General features: G+C 40.4%; 2 protein-coding genes across 3 annotated transcripts; both read right to left on the bottom strand.

The window, feature by feature from the left end:
- Positions 1 to 10,065: 10,065 nt before the first annotated feature.
- LOC115735174 (probable 3-deoxy-D-manno-octulosonic acid transferase, mitochondrial) lies at positions 10,066 to 15,740 on the bottom strand. The gene is made up of 12 exons (XM_030666293.2): positions 15,508 to 15,740; positions 14,572 to 14,665; positions 14,081 to 14,123; positions 13,295 to 13,417; positions 13,011 to 13,130; positions 12,849 to 12,927; positions 12,558 to 12,671; positions 11,903 to 12,000; positions 11,610 to 11,700; positions 11,337 to 11,456; positions 11,185 to 11,255; positions 10,066 to 10,497 (listed from the first exon to the last, which is right to left on the bottom strand). Exons 1-12 carry the CDS (start codon positions 15,704 to 15,706, stop codon positions 10,324 to 10,326), a joined length of 1,326 nt encoding a protein of 441 aa, XP_030522153.1. The 5' UTR covers positions 15,707 to 15,740; the 3' UTR covers positions 10,066 to 10,323.
- Positions 15,741 to 17,522: 1,782 nt separating this feature from the next.
- LOC115735131 (protein PSK SIMULATOR 1-like) lies at positions 17,523 to 20,914 on the bottom strand. 2 transcript variants are annotated; one of them, XM_030666233.2, is made up of 2 exons: positions 20,572 to 20,914; positions 17,523 to 19,965 (listed from the first exon to the last, which is right to left on the bottom strand). In XM_030666233.2, exon 2 carries the CDS (start codon positions 19,901 to 19,903, stop codon positions 18,191 to 18,193), a length of 1,713 nt encoding a protein of 570 aa, XP_030522093.1. In that variant the 5' UTR covers positions 19,904 to 19,965; positions 20,572 to 20,914; the 3' UTR covers positions 17,523 to 18,190. The 2 variants fall into 2 exon arrangements, with proteins under 2 accessions (XP_030522093.1, XP_048127532.1); XM_048271575.1 differs by lacking the exon at positions 20,572 to 20,914 and adding an exon at positions 20,144 to 20,562.
- Positions 20,915 to 21,132: the final 218 nt, after the last annotated feature.

The following is a 21,132-nucleotide window of genomic DNA, read 5'->3' as shown; positions in this document are numbered from 1 at the left end:
GATCTTTCTCGGCCGAGTCACGAGACAAGATGTAAGGCCATATCGGTCTACCCACATGTTCATCCTTTCCAAACTTGGACAAGTAGGGACGCGATCGAAACACACACACGAGGCACGACCCGGGTACAAATGTGCCCTCCGTTCCGTTGTACTAGGCAGGCACGATGGTGCTGACTTTGTCACAGACGAAAGGGGATCTGAGCTAAGTTCTCGCCAAACCACTGTCCCTCTAATTGCACCAAAAGCAAGAGCCTCGCCACCGTAAGAAACCATTCACTTTCTCGGCCAAAACTTTCAAACGACACTCTTCGATTCGGGTGCACGTCTAGGGTTCCTCGGCGTCTCGTTCTTCGCGGCCTTCTCGATTCGCGAGACCGAACCCCGAACTGGCGCGATGCACGGACGATCCCTCCCCCCCGCCTAATTTTGCATCTTGCCTTGGCACATGGTCGCGTAGAGAGTGAGGCATCTCGCCGAATGCGACGTATCTCTAGCCGTTTCAGCAGTCGAAAGGGAGTTCACGTAGGTATGCATGGAATAAAAGACGTGATCAGTAGCACAATGCAGTGCAGGCCACGGACATTAGGACCTACATTGCCCCCCCGAAGCTTGCGTCACATAATAATCTTTGCATGATTAGACTATTACCGTATCTATTATCCAATTTCTCGTTGTCCATTAATGATTTTTCACCCGGGAGTTCTCCGATTCAATGCGATGCACCGTTTGAAATAGTAATTCCCCTCCTCCTCCTCCTCCTCCTCCTCTTTTGTTTCTTTTTCTTTTTACTTTCCTTGGGTCCGATCCGAGGGGTTTCGAGCGAAGAAATTACCGAATGAATCTAACGGAGCATGCTCCATTCATCCGAACCGCCCGTGGGCGCCGTATCTAAAGTAGGCGGGCCTTGCTAAATCGAATGATCTCGTCTAATTAGTCTTCGTGTAAGCAGCTCTATATCGCTATTGTTTGTATAATGATCTGAAGATAAGTAGCATGTGAACAAGTAATCTATGAAAGCCTGCCTTTATTTATTTATTTTTTTTAATTGCTGTCAAATATGAAACCCTGCTTAGTCTGTATTGTTAGAGATATTTAAGATATTTTCGCTGATTTTTTATGTTTATTTTGATTACGCATATCCGACTTGATTTCCTTAAATAGTCCTTTAATAAAGTCTATAAATGAAAATAGACTCTTCATGTACTCTTTTCAATAGAAATTATCAAATTCTCTTCCGCATTATTCTTTTAACCGTATGAATGAAAATCCCCACTTCTTCCACAAACTTCTTCCCATCTATCTTGGCTCCGTAGTTCGGCCCAATATACCAAGAGCTCGAGGGGAAATTACCTAAAAGCCCCTACGATTGGACACCGTTTCTCCAAAGGCAGCCTAGAGTGGGGGCTTCTCTCAAAATTGCCCCGAATTGAACCGCCGCCGTGCCTCCCTCCCGCCACCGCTGTTGCCAAAAAAACCACCGTTTGGCCGGCATGTGACCGTTACGGGGGGGGAGGAGGGAGGAGGAAAGGGGGGATTTTTTATTTCTTGGGACACAAGTGTGGAGTGCGCATCTTGCTAGGTATACCACTTGTAGGGCATGCGGAAGTGTTATGGTGTGGTAACACGAGAGAATTGAAGCATACAACTCGAGACACTTTTGTTATGCTAAACCATGGAAAGAGTATGACATTCGAATATTATCTCACACAACTATTACAAACTACTTTTTGTGAAAATTTCAAATAAGGACTCGAAGTGTCATCATTTTTTTAAATAAAGGCCCGAAGTGGACATTGTTTCAAATAAGGGCTCGAAGTACCCTCATTATTTAAATAAGAGTATGAAGTGGATTTTATTTCAAATAAGGGCCTGGAGTGACCATATCAATATCGAAAAAAGGTCTCTCACTAGTTGGGTAGGGGTATTTTCATCATTCACCTTTTTTTTTGTGAATTTTTTTCTTTGTTTATCCCTCTTTCTATTTTCTAAAAATTAAAAAAAAAAAAAAATGAACTCAGTCTGCCGCCCGCTTGTGTTTCCATTTTTTTTCTTTTGTATTTTTATTTTTAGTTTTAATTTTTTAATTTAATTTAATTTAACTTAAAAGTTGGTTTAAAATTGTATTTTGATGAAAATGCCCTTGGTCGGCTGGAATATTTAGCCGATCGATCGGCTGGCCGACAAGGTCAAGCCCCCATTTGAAACATGCATAACCACTTCGGACTCTTGTTTAAAATAAGGAAGGCATTTCGGGCATTTATTTGAAATAAAGACCACTTCAAGTTCTTATTTGAGAAAATGAAGGCACTTCAAGCCATTAATTGGAATTCCCTGCTTTCTCTCACCACACTCAAACCACTTACGGCAATACTTGCTTATACAGAGACACACTCTCACTAATTTGTTTAGCTCTCACTCATAGACCCGTCTACCCAAAAAAAATAAAATAATAATGATGAAAATTATAACATTGGTATGTTTGTTTTGGTTTTGTCAATAGATCTAAATTGGTAAGGCAGTCATACTTCCTTCACCTAAAAGAGAACTTAATTTAGCAGCTCTTTTCAAAAGGAGAATCGTATCCGTAACTACTGCTGTTTTACCGGTCGATGCCCATCTTTAGCATATGGTAGCTTAACTTCAAAAACTTCATGCTAAGCCTTTGTTGGCTCAAGTTCACCACCTCATGAAGATCGGTTGCTGACTTGAGAAAACAAAGCTGGCTTTCCCTTCTTGCATCTTATCCAAGACTTAGTGAAACTCAGATAAGAGATAAAATTTCTTATCTTTTTCATATGGATAAGAGATATCAATATCCAAGACAAAGCCAAAGCAAAATTGAACGTCTCTTCTTTAAATCCAAAGTAAAAAAAAAAAAGTAGGCTACTTTATCCCTTTATGCGGATAAGAAATTATCATAATTTGACCAATCTTCCTACATTTCAAGCCCCAAATGCCAAGTAAAAATTACAAATCCAAGTAGAATTTTTCCTCTTATTTTCTCATATTAGGCGTTGACTCCAACAAAAACGGAAAGTGCAACTCCCCCAAAACGAATGGAATTGGGCACGTGATAGTCAGACGCACGGCACTAGGAAGATATTTCGAGAAAAGTCCCACTTTCGAGGGTTCTTTTTGAGAACGAGGGGTAAATGGGAGGGGGTAAAACTAAATTTTCCAAAATGCAGTAACTAGATATATAAATCAAGATGGAGTGGCACGACTTCAGCGCCAGCTCAGCAACCAAAGACACGTGGGAACACGTAAGGATGTCAGTCCGAGTTGGCGAGGCAATGCACATGACGGCACATGACATCAAATGTCACACCCAATTTGATTTCACATTCCTTGGCCAATTGCCCAATCTCGTACTTTTGAATTACATTTCCCTAAGAATGATACATATTTTTATTGTTCATGAAAATATTCGGACATAGATAGTTCTCTGAAAATGAAAATATTTTTTATTAGCTAATTAACTTAAACCATACAAGCGGTCGATTTAAAGATAATATTTTCTAAATCATTCGTTTTTTTTAAAACAAAAAAAAGCTTAAATCTTTCCTATAAACTTGTCATATTTTACAGCCGATATAATGCTGTCATATCACTCTGAATGCTAATCAAAAGGAGCCTAAATCTTCACAGCGTTGCTTCTTTTGACAAATAGTCCAGGTTAGATTATTGGAGAAGTAAGGAAAAAAAATGTACCAATAAGTTGATGACTTGGATGGTTAGGAAGTTTGCTCCTTTTCTTGCGGTCCCTAGGTCAAACTCTTTTAGGTTCTCATCAGTTATGGTCGGTAAAATAGGTACAAGAAAATGAAGTTGGAAAAGGGCATGCCAAGGGGACGTACCCCTCAAAACCAGGCATGGATGAATCTGCATCATTTCATGGAAGTCTTCTCGTGCTCGTGCTCGGGTCTTGCAAGCCGAACGAGACCACATGACAAGAACATCATAACTCAAGTCATATGCATAATAAGAAAAAACCCCTTCACCGAAAGTCGTTCTTCGATTTTTATTAGAAGAGATAAGTTTTGTGGCGATTCCGGACGAGAAACATCATAGGTAGGCTAGAGAATTGATAACTTCCCTTCAAACGGAACCCCGACGTACACAAATTGTGCTAGGATTTGATTGACAGTAAAGCCTAAGAACGTAAAGATGCAACACCGGAATTTAATCGACGATATGAATTTTAAAACTACAGTTAAGAAACATGTCGAAATTTAATTGGCGACGTGAATGTAAAGACTATAACTACAATGCATAAGTTGAAAGATGATTGAAGGATAACATGTTTGATTGTAAGTGGCTATTTAAAACTAGGGCGGCACTATTTTCACCCCATAAATGACTAAATCCACCCCATTTTACACTAAAAAGATAAAATTGCCCTCAACTTTTCAATTACAATCTAAAGTTAGAGCAACACTCATCCTTTTTTCTATTTTTTTTCTTTCTATCTTTATTTAGGATGATTACCATAATTAAGCATTTCACATGTTTATGCTTATTAGCTTATTAAAGAAAAGTGCATTTTCAGAAATTCTTATGATGTTTTATATGCTCCAAGTCAGTTCAACTCGGTTCTCATCGGTTAATTTAACTAAAGATGCAGGAGCAACCGATTCTAAGGAACAACGGGAAAATTTCAACATGATTCCATTGGCAAGTCAAGCAATATCGACTTCTATTCAAGCCAAAATAGGCTCTGGTCATAACTTCTTTCGGTGGGGTCAAGCTCAAGATGAAGTTTTCCGTGTGAAGACTAGCAACTAAGATGCTGATAACCAAAATGCCGACATTGGAGTTATCGATTAAGGAGTTATTGATTCTTTCTAATCGAGTACGTATTAAGCTATCGACTCTTCCCTAGCCGATTAAGTTATCGGTTCACCAAGTTAGAAGCTGAATTTTGAAGCTAATCATCAACATATCAATGGGAGGCTGTTCTGAGCCTTTTCCTTGGTTATTTGCTAATCTTTCAAGATGGCTACTTTCTGGACATGTTGGTGGACGAATTTGGAAGAAGAAGAACAAGGCTAAAGAGTCAAGTCTTTGTGTCATTTATTGCTTTCTTGTTCCTAGGTCTTTTAATGCATTTCTAGTTACTAGGACTTTAATAAGCTTTCTAGTTTCAATGTCATCTAGTCCCTATGTTTTTATTAGTTCCCAAGCCAATATTGGTTGGGTAGTTGTTGAGTCTTTAATCCCTAGTCTATTTTCTATGGTCTATTCCTTCTATATTAAGAGGCGAAATCTCATTTATAAGGTAGACTTGTTGATTTGATGAATGAAAATACAAATGAGAGTTTGCTTATCCTGAGTGAATATCTTTAGAGATTGGGTATCTCTTTGATTTCTTTATCCGTGGAGAGTGAATTACTGCTCGGTGGTGAGCCAAAAAGCCCTTTATCCTTGGCTGGTGAAATCTTTAGGCCTTGGTGGCGAGCATTTCTATCTTGAAGCCCTTTATCCTCGATTGGTGGCGTTGCCTTTATGCTGTCACGGTGAGTTTCGTTAATCCCAATCCCTATTGTGGGCTAGTGGTTCGTCCTTTACGCCCTCGGTTTAGATCGTATATATCCTACATTTGCATCCATCTATCGTTATCCATCCCCTATATACTTTGACCTATCATTGTTTCTTTCATCCATCACTCGAAACGAAATTCGTTCGCCATGCGCACGCATCACTTTTACTCAAAGCATATGAGATGTTAGAGGAATATCTAGGAAATTATTATGCATGATGAGGTATTTTGTTTTTTGTTTTTTTTTTTGCATAAATAGTTCATAGAGGATATTCATTTTTGTTAATCCAAAATGACCTTAAAAAAAAAGTCTTATGCAATGTCTTATTTAATTAAATTTCATCTTCTTAATAATATATCCATAAATTTGATCGACAATGTAGAAAGGAATTAGATTTCTTGTTTCGAAACAGATTCTTATGAAAGCAATATCCTACATAAAAATATATATTGCCTTTAATATACAAGGAAAATCTTCAATACACAAAAATTGAACATATGAAATTCTTAATTATGGTAGGTAGATCCTACATAGATATAAGAAAACTAATAAAAAGAATAGTAAATAAATTTGGAACCACCTATTTAAATTGTAACGTAATGATAGAGGGAAATTTTATCTTTTTGATGAAAATTGAGTGGATTTAGTCATGTAAGGGGTTGAAATAGCGCCGCCCTAAAATCTAAGGTCGGTGGTTACTAATAGATACCGATGGAGGTTATAAAGAGTAGTTACAAACGGTTATCGAACAGAAACATCGATGGTTACATTAACTCCACTATCTTCATGGTTTCATCGACGCCACTATCTTAATGGTTTCTTCAACTTTACTACCTTGATGGTTACTTTATTCCTTTACATTGACAGTTACTTCTTTGACCGTTGAATTTGTGATTATCGACTCCACTTTTTGTCAATTTGTTCAACATGCCAATTCTTCAAGTTGTCGATAGTTCTGTTGTTAAATGATCAAACTTTGCTCTCAATGAGTAATTATCACATGTTGATAACAACAAAAAAGTTGGTAAATTTTTTATGTAAGCCAACGTCCCCTTTCAAAAGAATTGGATAATCGATATCTTTCAAATTAGATAATCAAAAGTCAATGCACGCTTAAATTCGATTTTTCTTGACGAATTTTATCTTGGTTAGGTGTATCATACATCTCATATTTTACATGAAAGGCACGTTTTTTGTGTGAAGTCTTCATTTGGCCCTCTATCTTTATTCTTGAGTAGTTGCTCATACTTAGATGCTCTTGTTGCCATTTGGGATAAATTGGCAAAATTTTGACCTTCGAATTTTCTCTAAGATTGAATTTCAATCCATTGAAAGCCAAATCTGTGAATTCTTTTTCTGACAGTGAAGTAAAACATCTATACTAGCCCTTTTGAATCAAGCAATAAACCAATCTCATATTGATAGATTCTAGCCATATTGGCAATCAATACCTCAGGCGTCATTCTATAAAAACTTTCCTTCTCATGCCAATTATGTATTGAATTAGGAGATAAATTCATATACCAAATAAATGCAGTTTTTGATAAAGACAAAGGGAACAGCTTAGGCTCAGGAATTAATTTGTTCATTCCTCTATACATTGGGTAATAAATCAACCAACATGATCAACGGTTGATTAATGATCTTCTTTAGTGAAAGCAATGAAGTTTTGAGTTCTGCATTGTCATGGGTACAATATAGTGTCGACCCAATCCGGATGTGGTTTCCTCTATATTGGCGCCTGACCATTCTTCTGTCGACATCTAATTCTTGTGAAACGAGTTCAACCACTTGACCATGATTCGCAAGTTGATAAACTTGCCCTTCCTGGCCCTCTAAATTTAGGGTAGGTAGATTAATAGACTTGATTTTCCTGCCCCTAGGTTCATGGTAAATAGGATTTTTAGACCTTTGTAATTTCCTCGCCGATAGCGGGATCACTTGGCCTAAATCATTTTCACGGTTGGATTGACTAAGAGTTGGAGGAACATACCTGGGAATTGCTGTTTTGAGTTGGACCCGTATGGCCTGATTCATTGTCTTGCGCCTGGGGATGTGATCGTTGATTGCATTAACGACCATCGGCCTAATGCATCAGAGATGTGTCCCGCTATGTGATTCGCCATCTTATTTCGCTGTTTCTCGAACAACATTTTTATGTTAGCCACCGAAGTTGGGTTTGACATTTCCCCTCGACTTTGCTCTGCTGCTAGAGCAGTTGAGGTTTGGAACTGTGTAGCCTTATCATTGGGGTCAGGCTCTGAATCATTCCTTGTTCTCGGCATTGTACTTTCTCAAATTGACCACACTAGGCGTGCCAAAAAGATATTTTGTCGGAATTTGCTTCTGCGATAAAATACCTTTCACCGAAAGTTGTCCTTCACTTTTTTATTAAAGGAGACAAGTACTGTGGCCATTTCAGATAGGAAATATCATAGGTAGTAAAGCGAATCAACAACTTCACTTCAAACGGAACCGACTGTATACAAAGTGTGCCGGGATTTAATCGACGACAAAGCCTGGAAACTTAAGATGCATGCCGGAATTAATCGATGAAAAGGCACCTAGGAACTACATCAAAGACACATGATAAGATTTAATTGATGTCGTAGATCTAAAAACTAACAGTTAAGAAACATGCCGAAATTAATTGACGACGCGAATCTGGAAACTGTTATGACAAAGTAGAAATTGAAAGGCAATTGAAAGATAACATGTTTGTTTGTTTTTACGCGGGGGGGTCTTCGAAGAGTACGGTGTAACTATTGAAAGCCTACAATTGACTGTTACCAGCGAAGGTTACAAATTGAGGTTACAAACGGTTATCGTATAGTTACATCAATGATTACATTGACTCCGTACCTTAACACTCTTATGAACTCCCCTATCCTGAAAATTTCTTCATCTTCACTATCTTGACAAACAATTGCTTTATTCCACTACGTTGACGGTTGTATCGAAGATTGTCAACTCCACATTTTGTCGATTGCTCTAAGCTGTCGAATCATCAAGCTGTCGATAATTGTGTTCATAACTAACCAAACCCTGCTTTCATCGACTTTTTTTATTACATGTCGATAACACCCAAAAGTTGGTCATTTTTTTTATGTAAATAATTCCTCAAAAGATGGGGGCCGCCGAGAACATGGATATTTGCCTTTCCAGCAACACGAGAGCAACCAAGTTTGTGTCCCCAAGAAGGTCATCACATGTGATAGATCGACCCGACTACCTTCTCACATATCGGCTCTTAAGTAGGTACACTGGCGATGGACGGACTCCTTTGTTTCCATATGTGAGTTCTGCGGTCACGACCACTGTCCATTTCCCAGCTATGACCGGGTAATGTACACAGCGTATTGATCGTAATATTCTCCGAAAAGATCCATGTTACCAAAGCACGTGAACAAGAGGAATTATCACAGGAAGAGGGAACAGGTCCACCCTCCTGGTTTGTTAAATAGGCACTGAACTCTTTCGGAGCCTCAGCTTCATATCCCTCCTCAGCATCAGCGTCGTCGTCGTCATCCCCGAAGCTTTTGCCTCCATGGCGTCACCATTGGAGCAACCCAAATGCGACATCTGCAACATTGTGAAGCTCAAGAAAATGAATCCCATGTGGCGGAAGTGCAACAGAGCCGGCGGCGGAAGGAACCCACCCTCCGATGTGCCCCCGGGCCACCTGGCTGTTCTTGTTGGGATGTCTCGCCGGAGATGGGTTATCAAGGCAGAGCACGTGAACCACCCCATTTTCCGGCAGCTCCTGGACCAGGCGTATGAAGAGTGCAGCCATCAGAGGGACGGGCCACTAGCTTTGCCTTGCGACGAGCCTCTCTTCCGAGAAGTGGTGGGCCTGATAGAATGCGGTGTGAAATGCAGATCCGTACACGTGTCATGTCGAAGAAAAGGTTGAATGGAGGGCCACCTATTTGTGGATCGATGAGAAGATCGGCGTGCTAGAGGAAGGGAGCGTAGCCTAGGCAGTGATGGTGGCTTCAGAATCTGCTTCATTATTGCAGTTTAAAAGCTTATAGTTACCAGCATCACCAGTTTGTCAAATGTAGTAACCTGAGAGCCATTGTTGAGATGCTTTCATCATCGCGATAGACTTCGGGTACTTCCACCTAGTAATAACTTACAATGTCTTGGTTGAGAAACGATGCTTTTCAACCCATGCATGCAGTAAACCAGTGTAAATGAAGAATATCCTTTTACCGTCCATCTCTTTCATACGCTACTAGTGACGGCTTGAGGAGAGATACTTCAAAGAGATAAGCGAAACCGAGGCGCAGAAGTTATTCAGTTTCAGTTAACTTAGTCTGGCCTCTACGTGAGATCCACCATTCGAACCGAGTGCAATCCATAACTTTTCGAGGCATTGTCTTGTGGATAGCCTAGAATCACCGAGCTTCGCCTGCTCAGTTTTGTGCCGCCCACAATATGTGCTAAACTTTCTAAACCTTTGGTGACGCTGATTTTTTACATTGCATTTCGAAGAGTTCGACATGATCAAAGAATTAATACAAAATTAAAAGAAACACCTTGTTATCAAAGTTTTTGTCAGTGTGCTGTTCTGAAAACTGGAGAAAGTGATAAAAAGAGAACAGACTAAAGGAGGAAGCTTTAACCTGTAGTAATAACACTTTCAAATTTTCATCCTGTACTTCAGAGTTTTTCCTTGGTGTTTCCGTTCTTTGGTATACAATGATTCTCCCAGAGCTATTGGCAGCAAAAAGATGTCAACTGTACACTTTCTATCGATATCTTAATGTGTTCGGAGCATCTAACAAAGAAACCGTCTGAGAACATGGAATTCAATTAAATTCCAAACCTTGCCAACAACACCACCTGAGAGAGCATTGAATGCTTGCCTTGCAGCTACTTGACGTTCTTTCAGAACTTGGGCATCAGTGAAGAGTTTGTGGAGAACTTCTACAAGCTCATCACGACCAGCAACCTGCGGAAGCAGAGATTTTAAGAACACCAATGGTGAATTGATCAGGATTTTCGAAGGGAATACTGGAAATGTGTGGAATTGAGAATCCTGTCGTAGCGTTAAAAACAGGTTAACTATAACAGCAAAACCAAGCCACTTTTCCAACTGCAGAGAACTTCCATAGAAAAATATCTTCAGTAAGAAAAATTAGCACTCTCTATAAACTTCGAGTTTTTTCTCTTTTTTTTTTATTTTTTAAATTTAATGGCTTAGTATGTGATCTTTAACTAGATTGTTACTGTACAATGGACAACCATCCACTGTATCTTCCTAATTTCCAAATTCCAACAGCCTCACATGTTCCCTTGATATAGCATTTGCATAAAACCTCCTTACAGACAGTCTGTGACTGGAAAAATGGAAGGGAGAACATGTTTTCTCAACATAGATGGATTCTCAGGGAAAAAGATCATTTCAGACGTTTAAAGCATCTGATATGTGATGTGTAATTGCACCATGATTAGGAAATCTGGACAGCTCCGTTAGCTAATTACGTGGTGAATCATGATTTGAGTACCTGATGTTTGAAAATACATGCGAGTCATACTACAAGAAAATGTGGTAATATTGGCAAGAAAATGCTCCTTTAAATAATCTTTTACAGTTTTACAAAAGAAGCAGTTAATGAAAAATCAATGTCTCACATACCTGCAAAACAGATAATGGATTCACTTTTTGCATTTGAAGCACCATATGCGAGAAATGTCCAACATAAAGACCTGAATTTAGCAGAAGATTCTCAGTTTCTTGTGCTAAGAACCTCGTCCGAAGAAATTTGTATGCTCAGAGACAAAGTTCACCTGTTAAAATAGCACAGCCAGCTGCAGCAGCTTCTGACATGTTATGGCCAGCTAAACCGGGGACAAAAGAACCACCAATTACAGCAATTGGAGCAAGCCGGTATAGGTGTCTCAATTCTCCTACAAGGAAATAGAGAGGTCATAGAAAAGATGTCAACAACAGAACAGAGACATGAAAGCAAAAGCACCAGGGAAATTATAAAAATACATTCTTTGGAGGAGTAGATAAGAGCCAGGGATATGAAAATCAAAGCAGGGCATGGAATGACAAACCTAATGTATCGACAATGTATATGTCTGTGCCTGGCTCAAGCTTTTCATGCTGAGATCTCAAAGCTACATTATGTCCTCCTTTCCTCAATTCCTGCATACAAGCTAATGCATTAATCATGGCAGCACAAAAGGGGGAAAAAAATCTTTGTAGCCGATTAATATCAAGAGAGATATGGACTGCAGTGGAAATTAATTAGAGTTATAGCCCCCTCATTTTACTTTACTATATTAACAAAACCACTTAAGACAAGTAATCCACTTTTTTCATGAAATAGGTTATCATCAGAACGTACTTGATATATCTCTCGTCCATGTTCCGGATATCGAGGAACAATAATACTGACTACACCATGGTGCATTTGCATGAGATCTTCGTGAATCCCTAGCATAACTGGAAACAATATCTACTATGAGCACATAAACACAGCAATATAGGGACACAAATCCTTTCACTTTCAGACACTTGCACTGGTAAAAAGCTTCAATCGAAGCTAGAGGCATTATGTCCTTAATGAAACAAGAAAGTCAATGAAACAAAGACTGACATGTCCAAAGGTTATACTTCCATACGAGCAAAGGGGGAAAAGGCAGTCTATTTGAGGGTAAGCAAAGATCAAATCTGCGGTTAATCAACTTCACAATGAAAAATTATTATTTACGAGGAAAGAGAAACTATTGCTTTGACTTAACAGAAACAAATACAGAAAAGAAAGGCTAGAGAAAAGTATTATTGAGCAATGCTTGAATGTGTGAAACCTCTACACGGATAATCACCTTGATGACCATTTGACGGACCTTAAAAGTGAACAAAAGCACAGTAATTATGGTCAACAGTTGTACAAAAGCATTGCCTTAGAGAGAATAAGGGAAAATGAATTGAATCAGCATGCTAAAAGTGGCTGAAATTTGCAACGTGGAAAGGAATGATAAGCATGATAAACATCCGACCTTCTTCTTCACCCCTATGTATAGAAGAAGCAATCCAAACCTTCTTGTAGGCTAGTTGTGCCTTCAGAGCTTCAAAGGTAACCCCTTCTCTAGAAGAATAACATTCTCCAACAGCTGAGAGAGAACAACACACACCAGGAATAACAATTGATGACTCCACAAGAAAATTGTTGAAATGAATTCACAGTAACCTCTTATACAATGTTGTCAATAGCAACAAAACATAAACTATACATATGCAACCTCCAACTGCAGCAATTCTAACATGAATATACAATATTACAAGCTCACCGTATTTTAAGTCTCCAGCAAAGTTTATCACAAGGGGTGGGGCTTGCAATAGTTGAAAGTGAATGGCCTGCACATTGCTCTGTAGCAGGAAACGCCGTCAGAAAGAATCAGACAAACGGCAAAAGGCTCGAACAAGCATGATGCAAGAAGGCAGAAGCATACCAATGGAATTATCAAAGAAAACTTTGATAGCATGAGTGATATGAGAGGAAGCAGAAATGGTCTTGACCAATGCTCAAATGATTTGGCAGACATCCGGGCATTTAGCAATGCCAGTGCAACCTGACAATTTACAGACAATGCCAAACATGATATTCAAAATGCAGTTTCTCCTCTAAGTACTGATTATGGTGAAAGAATCATGCATAGTTTCTGATCTTCTCGAAGAGAAATATCACAAAATAAGAAATGCAAGAACCTTTATAAAGAATGATGATGACACTCACCCCATTTTCTGAAGCACCAACAACAAGATTTGGCCACAATTCACTCTCCACTATCATGACAGCATTGGGTTTCCAGTATCCAAAAAAAGCATCAATTGCAGCAGGGGTATCAAGAGGGGCAAGCTGTTAGTCCAAGAGAGGTAACAACCAGGAGTATTATTAGTGTGTATCTCTATATAACAGAACAAGAATAATGCCCAACAGATCAACATCTAGGCTACAAAATGAGTAGTGACCATTAATTGCTTCAGAGTACATTACATAGAAGCAGGTAAATAGCTTGTAACGTATACATATAATAGAGCCTTCACAAAAATGAGACAAGGGGAGATTCTCACTTCAGAGGGTTCTGGAGTTCTCATTTACCAGGAAGCCTTAGAGGAAAATGCTCATATTACTGCACCTAATCATACGACCAAAAAGAACTCCAACCCACAAATCACTCTAGCGGGCACCGCAATACGCCGAAACAATAATAAGCGAAAAGATCTCCCACCTACAAACTCTAGTGAGCACTACAATTAGCTCAGACGCTAAATCACGGCCAATGTGGATGACATAATTAATAAGACTGTCAAGTGTGACAACATATCAGGCAGAACACAGAGTGAAGCGACATGCATCGTCGTAAAAGGCTCTCATTGAACCAATGTTGATGTTCTTTGCTCCACTTCTACAAAATGGAAGAGCCTTTTGACCTCAGCGACTATTTGGATACTCTGCCAGCAATACTTCTGGGAACAATCAATGTTACTTTGTCTACACAGGATGGCCTGCAAGAAGTACCTGATGCAAGACCCCACTTGGAAGCTGATCCTCTAGTACTTCACTGCACAAGAACTTAAATCAAAAACCTATGAGCCAAGAAAAATGCACAGTATAAAGGGGAAATAACTTTTCCTCATGGGGCAATTCTGGGCTATAATTCTTTTACTGAAATTAGTTCATAAAAAAAGAAAAAAAAACAGAGAACTTCAAATAGAGAAGAGAATTATGCTAAAGTGTTACTCGATAAGAGATACTGAACTATGCCTACACAGAAACGATAAGAAATCAGAATTGGAAATTTGATTAAATAAATTATGAAGAGAGAAACTTTATTTCCAGAGTCTGGTCATTTCTCTTTCTATTGAGTCCTTTTTTGCTGAGTTGCGAATACTAAATGAAACTTTTGTTTCGAGCCCTTCATCTGATCAAAATGCACGAATCCACCAGGACAAGTCTAGCTCTCCAGCATCAGCTTATAAATTGGAAAGGGAGATCAGGATCTGTCTTACAATGCAGACATTCTTGTTGTGGTTAGCAATATGTTGACCTCAGGTCTCTTCTGCAAACAGTGCTTGATAACAGGAATTGCTGCCATTGCTTCACCTGATTAAGTTTATTACAAACAAAGGCTTAGCAAATGACAGAAGCAAAATCAGCAGGATGCAACAGACTTAACACATTGGAATGATGGAGCTACCCATTTTGGATGGCATGAAATGTATCTGCTAATCATGGATTTATGCACATCATCCTGTCTGCACATATTTGTGAACATGATGACAAATCCAAAAGGAGCAAGGAACTTAATGATGTGCTCAGGTTCTAGTTCTTCAATTTTCATATTTCAGTGAAAATCTTATACTCTGAATTGCCATGTAATGGAAATTGGATCTTCCAAATTGCAGGCACTTTCCACAGTAAATGTTTCCACTCTTATGTTGATTCAACATAGAAAACCATTGAAAAATGAAAAATTCTTAACGGGATCATTGGTTCTTTGCCATTCCAATCAGACTCTATCGTCCTTTGAGTTCTCCGACATCATATATGTTTGTCTCTTCTGTCCATAAAAAAACCACCACATCTACTGAAAATTGGAAAGCAAAATTAGGACAAACGCATTGCATAATCGAGTAAACGTGCCATCCTTCACTCCCCAGAAGCAATAACAGCTAATGGCGATCGTTTAGCTAAAGCAGCTCACCAGTTGAGGCAAGAAACCAATTCTACTCGTCTGTGCATTGTGGCCAAAACAACCACAATCGAGCTGATTTTCAGCAGTCGGCAGTTCGACTCAGAAGAAGGCATCAACAACAAGCAAATGCTAAGCGTTTTTCCGACTCCTAAATGGGCGCAGCTCCACAGTAGGCAACGAAACCGTCTCTTCTGCTCCGACCAGAGAGAAGAACACAGAAATGGAAGAACGAGAGATAAAGAGATGGAACCTAAAGAGACGGCGTGGAACCAGAGGAGTGGGCCAGGAGGGCGAGGGAGAGAAGCTCGGCCGAGCCGCTCGGCCCAGCGGAGCGGGTGGTCGAGGCCCCGGACGGCACGCCACCGCAGGTGGAGGCGCAACAGCGGCGAGAGGCCGCAGGTCAGTGCCCTGTATGCTCTGTACATCATCATTCCCTTTGTACTCGCCATGTGTGTCTGTGTCTGTGTCTGCGCGACACCGATGTGATCGCGACGCCAGCAACTCGCAAAGAAGCTGCCGAGAGTGCCCCAAGAAGGCGGTGTCTCGAGTCTCGACCCAGCTAAACTCGCGTTAAATCTCTGAGATCCCGCCGGCCGAGCGGAGCCGCAGCCACCCCGACGGCGAAGTTGAACGGAATTAAGGAAAAGATTTAAGCTCCATTTTTTTTTTTTTTGCGAAAAATGAATTGATTCCCAAAAATGTTATTTAAGAAGTCATTTTTTGGAAAAGTGAAAATATTTTTCGGTATTTTGATCTGAAAATATTTTACTTTATTTTGAAAAATTCTACTTTTTGTTTCTTTTTTAATTTTTAATTTTTGTTTCTTTTTTTCTTTTTTTTTCTTTTCTCTTCTTCTTCAACCGGTCGCTGGCCACGGTGACAGCATGCGACCGGCCACAACCGCTCTCCTAATGCTGGCGAGGTCAAGCTCGCCGGATCTGGCAAGGTGAGCTCGCCTAAGGTAGGCAACCGGCAGAGAAAGAAATAAAAAAAACATTAAAAATTTTAGGATATTAAAAAATTCAGAATTGTTTTTCAGAATAATTAAAAGAAAATTAATGTGTATGAGAGGAGGGAAGAAAGATGAGGGAAAATATTTTCCTCTTTTCAAAAACAAGAAATCATTTTTTAAATATTTTCCTCACTTTTGAATATGTATTTCCATGGATAGAATATATTTTCTTTGACTCATTTATTTTTCACGAACATTCAGATTTCCCGAAAGTTGATTTTCATGGAAAGAAAGGGGGCCTTAGATTATATAAATATAATAAGTTTTAGAACTTGATTATACCTTTTTAAAGTATTAAAATTCAATCGCTCACTTTTTTTATATGTTTTAAGACTTTTATGTTCACTAGTTTCAATAATCTAAGTAAGAGCCTCAAAAATCCGTTAAAACTTAATGGGTACACAATAATTTCAAAAATTGAACCGGTTTCGGAGGATACTTCAAAATCTTAGGATCTAAGAAACTAAAACAAGCAGGATGATGGCAGAATTTACAGTGTCAAAGCCTTTGTTGATGATTCGGCAATAGTAAGAATTACATTTTTATTTTCTCGTCAAAATCAGAACTACACAAATTTCAAAAACATTGTGCAAACCATATATGTAAATCTACGCCGTCAAATACTTTGTGTGTCTTGAAAGTTTCCATTGTTTGAAAATTCATTCAGATAGACCCTGAAATTTTGCGGACTTACTGGGATCTCAAGCATGATATGCCAATTTGGACCAAAAAAAAAAAAAAAAAAAAAAAAGCATGATATGCCAAACTCTCAATCCTTGAGCTAGAGAATATGCGAGTTAATGGTAGAAGTTGCGTGTCCACCTTGTGGTTTCTTCCATTTTTGGGTATTCTGCCCGCTTATAGAATTAAGCTCACAGTAACCTCGGATCACATCGATCGGTCAAGCCCGACCTAGCCGCTATGAGGATACTTTGAACTTCACTTTCGACAACACAAACGACGACGAACGAACTGAGGATCAAAAACATTCTCCAGATGCCAAAATAGACGTGTTAAATGACAGCCGTCCCGATGGTGAAGAGTTCCTGCATTCAACATACAACGTCAGATTCTCTCATGAGCGCGCTGTTGCCGGACAACATGTCCATCGCAGAAGGATCCTTAAACATGTCATAATCGCCATTGTCGCATAAAACTCAGACGATTAAAAGAACCACCTTTTGCAAGAGAAGTATAGAATGAGCTTTGCAGATTACCACATGGTTAGAGAATATTTTCATGCATCACCCCTGCAACTACCAATCTCCACCCCCCAACTAAAGGGAAATCATCCGAATAACTACCGGCACAAGACGAATGGACAAGATAAACAAGCCAACTATCGAAAACTGCTTTACAGGGATGAGAACCAAGTTACAGTTGCAAGTAACCCGAAAACTATATACCAAAGCACGACCCGCAAGCTATGCTTGCATTCTAGTCATAACTCCTACGTCCTTCTATCCAGAACCATTTTTCGCATTCTATAAGAGAGATACAGAATGGCTTCCACCAGGATCCAAGCCGCGCAGCAAGCACTTCGATTTGATGGTACTGAATGCGATTACTCACATTTCACATCATTAAACCTGAAGTTGTCGGCTCACAAATAAAACGGATTCTGGCGTCCTAAGACCATTTCAGGCCACAACCTCAACCAATCAAGAGAAAAATCAGTTTTTCAGACTCGAAGAAGCACCTCCACGGTCAGATTAATTGCTTTGGTATCCCAAAGCTGCAAACCCAGATTGAAAACCTCGGCCCAACACAAGAAAGACAGTTCATGAGATGCACAGCTAGATGGCTCCTTGTTTGTCTAAATCCTCTCTCCATGATGGCAACAGAAACTTTGGATGTACACCAGTAAACCTACCAAAGAGGTATACACTCAATCTAGCTCGTCTGTTAGTTAAATCAAGAGCTAAATTACGTGGAGAGCCATCTCATTCATTTGAACTAAGTAATCATTGGAAGCTCTCTGACTAGTGAAGCTGGCCAAAGACCTTCCTTTCATTTCTCCACTGATTCTGGAAAGATAGTTGAGACCGACGAGCAGCTCAACAATAGCAGTTTCAGTTTTTGCTTGATTGGCAAAGAAAAGAGTCTGTACTAGATGTACATTTGTTCCAGAGACCTCATGCTGCTTCTCAATATTTCGTTCAGACTGCCACTTAATCGTGTTATGAGCAAGAGGAGCCAGCCATTCCAACATCTGCGTGACAGATGAATTCCATTGAGCCGCCAGGGAAGCATCATAGATCGATGAAGCCAAACTTCTAGCATAAGACCTCAGCCTGGCCCTCAGGACTGTTCTTAAGGAATTAGATAACATACTGTACAAGTCATGTCTTGCGTCAAGGCTAATCAAGTGTGGTGCAGAAGCAAGCTTCTCAATGAGTATTATCACTCTTGCATAGTGGAAAGCTAAAGCAGCATCTCCAAGAGAACATGGTGGGGCAGAGATTGACCCGCTCTTTGAATAGAGAAGGCTAAGTTTTAGATAAACTCTGTTGTTTTGAGGCTGAAAATGCCTATCAGAACAACCCATCTTCTCAATATCATCTTTGCAGGCACCACTTACTCTCATGGAGCCTCCAAATGCCACTCGATGCCTTTCGATAACCGGCGAATTGCTTCCACCATTCATGCATCCTTTGAAAGGTCCAACAGGAGCCAATTTTTTAGATTTTGAATGCAAGAAATTTACCTGAATAGATCCAGACCGATGATGAGCTAGATATTTCTTCTTGCTAGCAGATGTCAGTACTGACTTTGATGAAGACATCCCAAGCGGCCCTGAGTAGAACCCACATAGATTATCCTCAGATGGATAGACTGGAGAGTGCATTATAGCAGAAAATGACTGTGTCCGGGAAACACTAGTAGAATTCACCCCATTATAATCACTCCCCTCAGCAGAAGACACTTGACCATTCCCAAATACATTCTTAATCCTCTCTATCAATGTGAAAAGTGACTTTGCTAGAAGCCGGACTAGGTAATCATAAGTTTTGGTCCAAGGAGACAGTTCCTGCAGATTTTTCACTTCCTGACGCTGCCACATTACCTTCTGCTGAAACTCAAGTAGCTTCACCTGATCAGTCTCTGTGTTGGCACGCATTCTCCCAAGAGCTTGTTCAAGCTCTACCAGCACATCTTGCTCTTGTGCGAACTGCAGCATTATCCCCACAAACCCTTCCATCTTCTTCACTTTCTTGTCCATCTTTTTCGACTTATATTGCCAACCAGACCATTCAAGTTCGTATTGTACAGGATCATTGAGGAAAAGCTCAAGCCGATGAAGCACAGGATTGGTGCATCGCCTCCCCAGCCTGACCACTGCCCTCGCTACATACACCAAATCATCCATCATCTCGCTCAAAGCAAGATCCATGAGGTAATCTTCGTCTTCCGATACAAGGTGTCTAAGCCCAGTCAAGCACTGAACCTCCTCTTTCAACCTGCGAAACTCTCTATCAGTCAAAGAATGCCATAATTTGACCACCTTCAACATCATGCTCACAACCTCAAAAGCCAATATTCCAACAACTGCCTTCTCAGGCTCTGTTATCTTGCTCCTCGACGCCCGCCACAAACTACTAAACCAAGAGTCATTCCGCCTCTGGCCACCCATCGGCCCCCACTCGATAAGATAACCCGATTTCCAACAAATGCAGAATCAAAGAACCTCCATCCCTGGCAATGATGTAAAACTAACTAAAATTAGACAACTACCCCGACCATTAGTTAAACCCCCAAATTCATCCACACATAGTATTAAGATTATTTAGCCATATACAATCACTCAAAATCGAGACAAAAATGCAGTGAACACTGAACGCCTACAGATTACAACAGTCCCAGGAGCACATACCAGCTCTCGGTAAGAGCCATAAACACGAATCTTGCCGACAGCAAAATTGACGCGGAACGGCAAAATTAAGGAACAGAAAATAATGAATTATTTTCTCCTTTCATCCAGGAAAATCAAGAAAAGGGGCGGAAAAAAAAAGGGAAATTTATTGGGACAAAAATCCAATATCTGACGTGATAGCCAAAAATCCCCGCAGCAGGCGAGTAAAAAGCTCAGAATTTTCGCGCCCCTCAGACATTTTCCGTCAATTTTTCAAGTCAACCAGACAGAGTCTCGCTCACCAATCTCTGCACAAGCAAATTTCCGACAACCCCAAGAGGCGGGCACAGATTACCGACCGAAGCAAGTGAATTCGCACGAGTGCAACCCCGCAATTCCACCGGACAAAGAGAACGTCAAAAACCCGAGCCGAACCGGAAGGAACTCACCTTCGACTTCACGAAGCCCTCGAATGCGGATCTAACCGGAGCGACATTTGAGGCTCGGGAAGGAGAAGGGAAGCGCGTGGCGCTCACCGCGCGCGCAACCCGATTCAAACAGCGACGGCCGAAACCAGAAGAAGAGCGAGAGCGCGAGAGAGAGACAGACAGAACGAAACAGTCCAAAATCGGTCGGGCCGAGGGCGAGGTGGGGGGGGATCTTTCGGGCTTATGTTCGGGTTTTAATGCCGCCGGATCTCGCGGTGATTATGCTGGACAAATCACTAAGACAAGCAAAGCTCCCTCCCCTCCCACCCCACTCTGGTCTTTGTCTGGTCCGCGAGTGGGAGTGGTTGCGAAAGGCGGAGGTACGCTGTCGTTTTGTAGCGTTGACTTTGACTCGAGCAGTGTGCAAATTTGGGGGTGATAGGGAAAATGGTAGCAGTTGGGATTTGATACCGGCGTTCCATTTCGAACGTTGATCGGGCGGGTCCCGTAGAAGCTTCACTAATGGAGTCCCGTATGACCGATTCCCGAGTAGAAAAACCCGAACCGGGCCAAACTCGGACC

The sequence above is a fragment of the Rhodamnia argentea genome, chromosome 10 (genome assembly GCF_020921035.1).
Source record: "Rhodamnia argentea isolate NSW1041297 chromosome 10, ASM2092103v1, whole genome shotgun sequence".
Classification (NCBI taxonomy): Eukaryota; Viridiplantae; Streptophyta; class Magnoliopsida; order Myrtales; family Myrtaceae; genus Rhodamnia; species Rhodamnia argentea.
The sequence above is the reverse complement of the archived record's forward strand: the minus strand, read 5'-3'. Positions and strand labels throughout refer to the sequence as shown.

Excerpts from the sequence above, each read along its gene's own strand:
- LOC115735174 (XM_030666293.2), bottom strand. The coding sequence starts at position 15,706 with ATGGCGAGTACAAAGGGAATGATGATGTACAGAGCATACAGGGCACTG. Across the intron at positions 13,418-14,080 it reads CAAGTGGGGTCTTGCATCAG|CTTGCCCCTCTTGATACCCC; the intron begins GTACTTCTTGCA and ends TTGGACTAACAG. Across the intron at positions 12,928-13,010 it reads TTTCTTTGATAATTCCATTG|AGCAATGTGCAGGCCATTCA; the intron begins GTATGCTTCTGC and ends TTCCTGCTACAG.
- LOC115735131 (XM_030666233.2), bottom strand. The coding sequence starts at position 19,903 with ATGGGTGGCCAGAGGCGGAATGACTCTTGGTTTAGTAGTTTGTGGCGG.